Source organism: Engraulis encrasicolus, chromosome 2, assembly GCF_034702125.1.
Source record: "Engraulis encrasicolus isolate BLACKSEA-1 chromosome 2, IST_EnEncr_1.0, whole genome shotgun sequence".
NCBI classification, from domain to species: Eukaryota; Metazoa; Chordata; class Actinopteri; order Clupeiformes; family Engraulidae; genus Engraulis; species Engraulis encrasicolus.
Genome location: NC_085858.1, coordinates 43,256,043 through 43,266,042, shown reverse-complemented (window position 1 = coordinate 43,266,042; position 10,000 = coordinate 43,256,043). Strand labels below are relative to the sequence as shown.

Genomic DNA, 10,000 nt, shown 5'->3' with positions numbered 1-10,000 from the left:
AAAACAACAACATAACAATAGATATATCATTCAAATACAAGGCTTTTGACTTCAGTGTCTGCTTGTGAAAAGACTATTGGCTCGGTGTCTTCGTGTGTACTGTGTTGGTGTCTCTCGTGTGCATGCTTTGTTACCCCTCCCCCCCCCTCTATCCCATCCCCACGCGCAGGGTCCATCTCACCTCGTCTAATCGTGCAGGGTAACTTGTCCGTTTCTCAGCAGCGACAGACCTGACGGTGGGGAAAATCTACGCGGCCATGATGATCATGGAGTACTACCGGCAGAGCAAGCTGAAACGGGCCCAGGCGCATCAGGAGGATCAGGTACTACTTCATCAGGGCAGGCCGCTAGGCCGCTAGATCGCTAGGCCGCTAGGCCGCTAGATCGCTTGACTTGACTTCACTTGACTTCCCTGCCATGCAAAATACAACACAGCCCCTGAAACTCTGCATCCTTTCACCCCTTTGTCTATCTGTCTTTCTCGCTGTTTCTGTTTCTGTTTCTGTTTCTATTTCTCTCTCTCTCTCTCTCTCTCTCTCTCTCTCTCTCTCTCTCTCTCTCTCTCTCTCTTTCTCTCTCTCGATATATATCTCTTCCTTCCTGTTTTTTTCTCTCTGTCTCTCTCACTTCTCATCTGTCTTTTCTTCTATCACACATATTGTACCTCCTCTTTCTTTCTGTATGAGCTGTAACAACCACCGTCACCATTTTGGCCTTTTGTCTATTATAAGATCACAAGGTTGCCTATAACTATATAACCACTTGTAACATGACATGCAGAACCTTGCATGTTACATACATGGTGTCACAAACATTTTGACTGATCCCTAATAGATGTTAGTGGAGAAAAAAAACTATTAGAGCGAGAGTATCATACAAATGATGTTAGTTAGTCATATGAAATGTCAGCATATACTTTAGAAATCGGTCTCCTGTAAAATTAGTAACAATGTAGAGAAGTAGAGTAGAGTAGAGTACTTTTACTCATCCCGATGGAAATTAAGGTGTCTGACAGCGAACATAGATACATAGATACAAGACATACTGTAGACACAAGACATGCACAAAGACCTAATACACATAAATGCACATTGCAGTAAACACATTGCAGCAATGTATTCATGATTCAGTATTTGACTCCCCGTGAAAGTCTTGCATGAACAACTGTGCGTTTATCAGAGCTGGGTCATGAGCTTGCTATCATAGTGTACTGTTATCAATCAATCAATCAATCAATCAATCAATCAATCAATCAATCAATCAATCAACCAATCAACCAATCAATCAATCAATCAATGAACAATATTTATATAGCTCATTACCATACATAAATGTCATTCAATGTCATTCAATTCAAGAGAATTCATAGAGAAAACATGTACACATTATGTACATGTACACATTGTATGTGCACATTATTGTCCTATCCTAAGCTCATGAAAGTTTGTGGTGCCATTCATTTCCATGCGTGGTAAACCACACCACTGTCTCTCTTCGTAGGACAGTAATTAAAAGGCTAGATAGTATCTGGTGGTTGTCACAGCTCTGTGGTTGGATCAGTGAATACGCTGCTGTGCTTCCATATGTAGTCAAACGGTCAATGTACAGTACGGGCCTCTTCCTAGTTCCCTTAGCCCTGTCTTGACTGTGAGCATCGCAAGCAATTGCCCCCCCCCCCCTGCACAGGAAAGTACTTTACTGTAGTACCTGCCTGGGTAGCTCCCCCCCCGTTTGCACCCCCTTGTCCTTGAATGACGACAAAATGATGCACCCTTTTCTTTGCCGTTTGAATGAAACCTCACTCTCCACTGTAACTAATAAAGAATGTGTACTGTTAGCATGCCTCCATCTATAGCTATCTATTGTATCACTGTAATATGACGTAATATGACTGTCAAACATGAGTAAAACCACAGAAATTGTTTTTGAGGTACAAAGGCTCTCTTTCACTTGTGGTATTTTTTTGACTGCCATACTAATGGGGTGAGGATGGATGGGTGGCAGGGAGATCACGGGCTGTTTAGCACGTTACTAGATACTACCGTAGTTATAGGACAGTCATCTAAAGGTGCACTGTGTAATATTTTTAGTAGTTTATTTTCAGGATTCATCTCGGCCATTCACAATTGTTGCCATTTTCATGGATACTTTCCACCACCAACAAATTCTAAGTACCGGTAATCATTATGACAGGGAAAATTGCACTTTTCATGCATGAAAAGCGGATTTCTCCATCGTCTGCCATTTTGAATTTTCAGAAATAGACATTTTTAGCTGCACATAATACAAAAATCCAATTGCCATCTCCACAGTAATTAAATCATTACTGCAGTATCCATTACATGGAATGTAGATACTTGTGGACAGGCATTTAATTGGATTTTTCTTTATCATTTGTAGTTCATTTTGAAGGGATACATTTATCTAAAACATAAAAACAACTACATATTCCATGTTTTCCTGTCTCTCTGACACATCTTGAACACATTTATATTCAAAACCACTTTTCTGTGACCATTGTATTGTATTGTACCTTATTATTTAATTGTTTTTAATGAAATTGTCTTTTTAAGTCTCACACTGTGCAAGCAATACTGTAATAAGTATTTAAAAGGCTAAGGTTGAATCGTAGTGCCTAAACCAGTCACATCAACCATTTATGGTTATACAAGAAGCTTATTATGCCTGATTAGTCTGTTTTTTTCCTCCTGATTGTATTCGTCTTCCCACCTTGTCTAATTCAGTGCAAGTGCTCTTTTTCTGTTCCCCTCTTGTCCTGTCTGGTTGGACTCTTGGTTTCACCTGTAACCGCTGGACTGCCACAGGTCAGCCAGGCACCTAACAGCTATTGCCATGAAGTTAACTGATTTAACTGAATTAATCTTTTTCATTGAATTAGCTCACAACTCTCATCACAGTGGCCACCATACCAATGTTTCTATTACAGACAGTCTATGGTCTATTTTTTTAAAAGTTGAAATGATCAAAGGATAAGCACATAAAAAGTCTCAACTGGATGTGTAAATAAAAGTATTTAATTTGTCACATGTATAGAAATACCATTAAGTAAAGTGTAGTTAACACACAGTGAGATTGCAGTAACAAAGCCAGCAGACTAACAAGCTGCTCTTGGTTAATGGTTAATAAAGATATCCCAATTAAGATCCCAATTAAGATCCCAATTAAGCGCTGAATATTTCTATGAGCATTATCGTCAGCAAGTCCCTGACCTCTGGCGCACCCAGCTCGGTTACCTGCATTCATTTACCTGGTTGCTGGGTGTAAATGAATGCTGCATTACTGAACGTAGAGCATGATGTCATCAGCACTCTCTCCGAGGCAGCACGGCCGGGTGGATTTCAAAGTAACCGTAAGAACACTACACTTCCCAGAGTGCCTCTTGGCTGGCTCCACCTCTGCTGTTTCCTGCTGCACCTGCAGTACAACCCCAACCCCACCCCACCCCACTCCCATTTGCACTCTGGACTCTTTGACCACCCCCCCACCTCACCCAACACTCCCATCCCCTCCTCATTCGCTCTGCTTAGATTGCCTGATATCAGCTGTAGGCCATGTTGTATCTCACACAGACTCGAACGCCATTAATGTTTCAGCGTTTGGAGACTCACTCCCCAACCCAGGACGGTGGGCCGGGGGTCACCACCCTCCCTGATAAACAATTGGACGGTGTTGCCACTCTGTAAGTAACCACTCTTTCCCTTTGTCGTCCACCTACATCTGTTTTTCTTTCTTTTCCTCTCCTTCTCTCTGCCTCATCACCTCCCTTATTATCTATCTATCTATCTATCTATCTATCTATCTATCTATCTATCTATCTATCTATCTATCTATCTGCTCCAGTTCCTGTCTTCTGTTCTCTGACCCTCTGGGTTCGATATACTCCCAAGTGAACTAATTTTAGGTGACATTATCCATGGGTGTTAAGGTGTCAGGTGGACAAATGATGGAACAGTCCTCAATAAAATAAGCACATGCATTTGTTGAATGCTGTCCAACTAACATGAACCAACACACTTGTGTAAGTGAAGTGGGGGGAATGTAACTGTATATACTGTATGTCTCAGGCCAATGAATCACTACGAGGAGCATGAACAATGCCCAACATATTGCATACAGCATATAGCAATATAAATAGGGGTGAATTCAGGTAAATTGGGCCACTTTTGGCCATTCGCTTATATACAAAAAAAACAAAGCAAAAAAAAGTTGCCCAATTTACCTGAATTGACTATACATATAGCAATATAGTGCAGATGCATCTCAAACAGTGGAACTTTCCTGCAAGAGAATATTGAAGACTCGTGTTTTCATGTCGGAGTGGATCAGAGTTGCCCCCGGGAGCATATTTAATTTGTGGCCACTAGGGGCGTCTAGATTTCTAGGCTAGATCAGGGGTGCATTTCTCATAAGAGAAGTTGTTAGCCTGTTAGCAACTTTGGTAGTGGGGGGGCGGGACGATGTAACTGTGCATCCCTTTTTTGCTAGTGAATGGTGAGAACTAGGTGTACTCATTTGACTAATTCGCTGTAATGTAACTCTACTGAAAATCGTCTCTTTAAGGACTCTCGTGTCCATGTGCCAGAGTGGCTCAGGGGTGTGTTTCTCAAAAGCGTACTTGTTAGCAGTTAGCAACTTGGGTAGTTACCAATGGGAAATTGCATTGCAAACAACAAAGTAGCTAACGTAGTTAGCAATTTTGGTTTCGAGAAATGAACCCCCGGAGTTGTTTGGGGGGGAAAGGATGTAACTGTGCATCTCTCTCAGGCCAATGGATGGGGGGATGACAGAGAGCCAGTCCTGGGTGACGGCGCGTGCCCAGGAGATGTCTCAGAAGGCCGGCAGCTGGAGTCCCGACGGCCAGCATCCGGACGACAGACACGACAGTATGCACAACTCTCAGGTACCAGCCTGGCCCCTCTCTCCTGTAGCTCTAGCTCTCTCGCCACAGACACGACAGTGTGTGTGCACAACTTTCAGGTACTGTACCAGCCTGGCCCCTCTCCTCTCGCTGTAGCTATCTTGTCACAGGCCCACAGAGTCACAGCAAAGGTGGGGGATATATCATATGTGAGCAGCTCACACACACACACAATATGCAAACATCACATGCACACACCACATAATGTGTGTTTGAGTTAAGAGATACAGGATAGGAATGAGTTGATGACTCTTAGAGACAAGTAGAATGTGAGCATCATGACCAATCAATCGATGGAAAAGGTTTGCTCAAAGATAACTCTTTTTTACCTGCTCATGGACTTTTATTTAAATATACAGTACCAGGAAATAACTGCCTATGTGTATTACCCAATTGCTCTTGAGTGTTACTACAGTAGACTACAGATCATGACAGATGCTGAAGCCTCAAGTCTCACTCTCAAGGCCAAAGTGTTTCTTTCTCTTCTCAGCGCGCTCTGCATGTGACTCAGAGGTGTGAGTGTCACCCCTGTCCCTTGTCTGGTTGTTTGGGCCTGTGGGTCCAGTGAAAGGAGGGTCTCTGTCACTCTCTCTCTCTCTCGTGTGCTCTCTGTCTGTCCATTCACATTCCCCCTTACCTGGGTTGGTTACTGTACCGGCTTGCAGAGCCAATACTGCCCCCCCCCCCCCTTCTGTCTTCCCCTTCCATGCCATGTCATTGACAGGCAGTGGTGAAGAGACAACCCCCCCCCCAACCCTGAGGACTCACTTCTTCAATTCTCATACGCTGGGCTTTGTGGACCAGAAGCCTCTCTCCCATTTACATCATCTCTGTCACAGCTTAAATTTCCTCATCACGCTTACTTGTTTGTCTTTGTCTTTCATTTTCTAATCATTTCTTTCTTTCCTTTTTTCTATCTTTTTTTGCTTTCTTTCTTTCTTGGTTGCTTTCATGCTTTACATCTTTCTGCCTTACTTTCTTTCTTGCTTACTGTTTTATGTAGTGTCATATTCCAGTAAGGTCCATGTTCTCCATTAATCCCTTTCTGCTTCACTCTCCGAGGCGTCTGTGGTTGACCCCCCAGAGCGCCCCCTGCTTCGGACCAGCAGTGAGGGCCACTCCTCTGGCCATTATGTCCCATACTCTCCTTCTTGTTGAATTATTTTTTTAAAAATCCCAGAAAATACAGTATATCCCCAGTGACATACACATGATGGTGTGTGTGGACATATGCAGACTGTATGTGTGTGCATGCGTGCGTGTGTGTGTGCGTGCGTGTGTGCGTCCGTGCGTGCGTGCGTGTGTGCGTGCGTGTCATGAACAGATTCACCTCAGGTTCCTCGTATTGTATTCTTGAAATTCACTAAAGGCACAAGGCAGTAAGCCAGCTCAGACAGACACGCCAAGACCAGCTCCCTCTGTGTCCCTTACCTGGGTTGCCCCCTCCCTTTCCCTGGTCCCCCTGCCCCCCCAAGCCTGGTATGACCCGACCATAATACTTGTTTTCATTTGTAGCCAACCCCCCCCCTTGTACTTCCCCCATCCAGCCAGGTAGCCTTGTGATGCTGACCCCTAACCCTGACCCTAACCCTGACCCTGACCCTGACCCTGACCCTGACCCAGTCATCCATCCAGCCAGGTATCCCTGTGACCCTAACCCTGACCCTGACCCTGACCCTGACCCTGACCCTGACCCTGACCCTGACCCAGTCATCCATCCAGCCAGGTAACCCAGTGACCCTGACCCTGACCCTGACCCAGTCATCCATCCAGCCAGGTATCCCTGTGACCCTAACCCTGACCCTAACCCTGACCCAGCCATCCAGCCAGCCCAGTCACCCCCAGCTCTCCCTCTGTTTAGCCTTGTGATGCTGACCCCTGACCCAAACCCTAACTCTGGCCCAGCCATCCATCCAGTCCAGTCACCCCAGCTCTCCCTCCCCTCTGTTTAGCCCTGTGATGCTGACCCCTGACCCAAACCCTAACTCTGGCCCAGCCATCCAGCCAGGTAGCCCTGTGATGCTGACCCCTGACCCCTAACCCTGACCCAGTCATCCATCCAGCCAGCCCAGTCCAGTCACCCCAGCTCTCCCTCCCCTCTGTTTTCCACAGACAGTAGAGATGAGAGAGATGGGGCGGGATGGTTACTCGGACAGTGAGAACTTCCTCCCCATGGAAGGGCACGGGAGAGCCGCTTCCATGCCCCGGCTCCCGGCAGACAACCAAGTGAGCACCTTCATCCTTTCACTCTCCTCCTCCTTTTCCTCCTCCTTTCCTTCCTTCATGCCTCCCTCCCTCCTTCCTTCCTTCCCTCCTTCCTTCCTTCCTTCCTTCCTTCCTTCTTACCTACCTCCTCCCTCATTTCTTCCTTTTCCACTTCCTTCGTTCCTGTGTTTCCGTCCTCTCCTCATCACTTCATTCCTTCCTTCCTTCCTGTCCCCTCTGTCTTCTCTTTTTTTCTCCTCTTGTTTTCTGAGCCATCCACCCCCCCCCCACCCCCCACCCCCAACCCTTCCTGTGTCCTTGGATGGCTCATCCCCTTCATCACCTCTGCCTCTGTGTGCGAGAAAGAAACAAAACCAGGACAATACCACAAGGGGAAAAAAACCGCACAGTCGACGACGCGCAGATGTCCATTTTCACCAAAAGCACAGCTTGCCTATGAGCACACTACTTAAAATACTCTTACCTAGATGGTGGTTAAGAAAGCATATTACTACCAAGCAGGAGAAGTGCCTGATACACATAACTAACTACCCCGATTGTTCACTCAAGTGTGCAGATTGAACGCTATTTCAAATCTTACGGAAGCAGTGGGGGGAGAACAAACTGTGTCTCAGGGAGAGGAGTGGGTGGGGGGAAGAGGAGGAGGGAGGGGGAGGTAATTACAGTGATTTGCCAACGTACGTCGGAATCATTTCCTGTAAGCACGGTTACCATGGCAGCAGCAGGAGCCAACAGGAGACGGCAGGTGGTGCATCACTTGCCGGAACATTCAACTAATGTATTGGAAAGGAGAGGAGGATGTGTCTCACCGGGGAAAAACTGCCACACACATACACACACATACACAAACACACATACGTAATAGACACTTATCTATTATATAATACACTATGCTATACTATACTATACTATACTATACTATACTATACTATACTATACTATACTATACTATATTATACTATACTATTCTATACTATACTGTACTATACTATACTATACTATACTATACTATACTAGACTAGACTATACTATACTATACTAGACTATACTATTCTATACTAGACTATACTATACTATAGTATACTATACTATAGGCCTACTATAGTGTGTTATACAGTATACTTACCTGTTATGTACTACACTATGTATACTACACAGGGGTGGAAAAGTAACTAAATACTTTTACTCAATATTGTACTTAAGTAGCTTTTATGAATACTTTGTACTTTTTAAGTAATTTTTAAAATTAATACTTTTACTTGTACTTGAGTACATTTTGACCCAAGTACTTTACTCAATTACATTGGAACCTGGCCTGAGTACTGAGTAAAAAAAAATGACTGAGAGACAAAATGCCATGCACAATAATGCCACAATCTGCCGTAAATGCAAGATTGTGCAGGATGGCACACAGCATTTCCACTATTTTACTATCTTGTATCAATGTATTGGATGATGGCTGGTGCCAAGCAAGAGATAGAGGTTATGGAGGACGATATTCAAGAAAAATAAACATGACATTCTCAAGAGGAAAGCTAATTAAAAGTAACTAAGTACTTTTACTCAAATTACATTTTAAGTGAAGTACTTTTTTACTTTTACTTGAGTGGATTTTTAGATAGGTACTTTTACTTGTACTTGAGTAGAATTTAGGCAAAGTAAAGATACTTTTACTTGAGTACACATTTTCTGTACTCTTTCCACCTCTGATACTACACAGTATGCTAATACTATAGGATACTATACTATACTATACTGTAATATACTAATATTATTCTATATTGGCAGGCTCAATGTTCCACTATACCAATATACTATACTACTATACTATTTTTGTAACATACTGTATTGTTATAGGTAAACTGTACTGTGATGTACTGTAAATGCATTATAGAAATGTGTAATACCATATCATATATTCCAAATATCATCTGTTTGATAAAAAGACATGGAGATGTTTCTTAAAAGCATCTAAATGTTTGGTTGTGATGGTTTATAAGCCATACTCTGCATACCTGCGTATGGTATATGCAGTTCCTATGAAATGCATCCCCAGCGTTTTCCTCATATAAATATTTGAATGCATGTATAAAACTCCAGTGACATCCTCTTCCCCTGTAGTGACTCAAAAATAATACGAGTTTTTATTGCATTTGCATGAGATTATAAATCAACCCGGTTCAATGACTTCAGCTTGAAGTGTTGAATTCAGGAGTTCCATCGTGTGTTTACTGTAGACTAAGTACCAATGCTTGATGTAGTTCCAATAGAACCTAATGGTCCTCCCCCACTTTAACACTTAATCCCTTTAGTAGTACCAGAGATTCTTTAAGCATAGAGATATGCCAACATAATAGGTTTCTATGGGCACCTAACGTGACCAGGTTCCGGTCTACCTAAAGGGGCGTGTCATAATGCTCCTAGAATGAATAGAACAGTCCTTAGGTCTGCCTAAAGGGGGATTTCCCCCCCTCCCCCTTGCGACTGTAGAAACCCGGAAACAATGGGCCAGCGGAACCTCTCTCTTATCTACTCTCTCTGGTAGTACTGCCTTAATACAGTGGGTAATCCTGATTTACAAACCTGATTAGTCAATCCCCAGTATGTTTGCTAGAGCAGCCCACCATGCCATGCATGCAAGCATAGCAGGCACATGCTGAACTGCACTGTGCTGTGCAATACAGTACCTACTGTACATACTAACATAGGAACCTGTATAGATATTAGGTAGATAGATAGCAGGAACTCGTGCTTGCACACTCATCATCATCATCATCCCCATAGCTTCCCCTGCCATTTCTCTTCTCCATTGACTCTACAGTGGAGGGAGTCTGC

The 10,000-nt window shown here is 43.7% G+C and overlaps 1 protein-coding gene across 1 annotated transcript in view; it reads left to right on the top strand.

Annotated features, from left to right (window-relative positions):
- cacna1aa (calcium channel, voltage-dependent, P/Q type, alpha 1A subunit, a) overlaps nt 1-10,000 on the top strand; it is a 180,790-nt gene that overhangs the window by 158,307 nt on the left and 12,483 nt on the right. The window contains exons 46-49 of the mRNA XM_063218156.1: nt 220-323; nt 3,591-3,700; nt 4,786-4,921; nt 7,052-7,165. Coding sequence (XP_063074226.1) covers nt 220-323; nt 3,591-3,700; nt 4,786-4,921; nt 7,052-7,165 — 464 coding nt within the window. The remainder of the gene's footprint in view (nt 1-219; nt 324-3,590; nt 3,701-4,785; nt 4,922-7,051; nt 7,166-10,000) is intronic.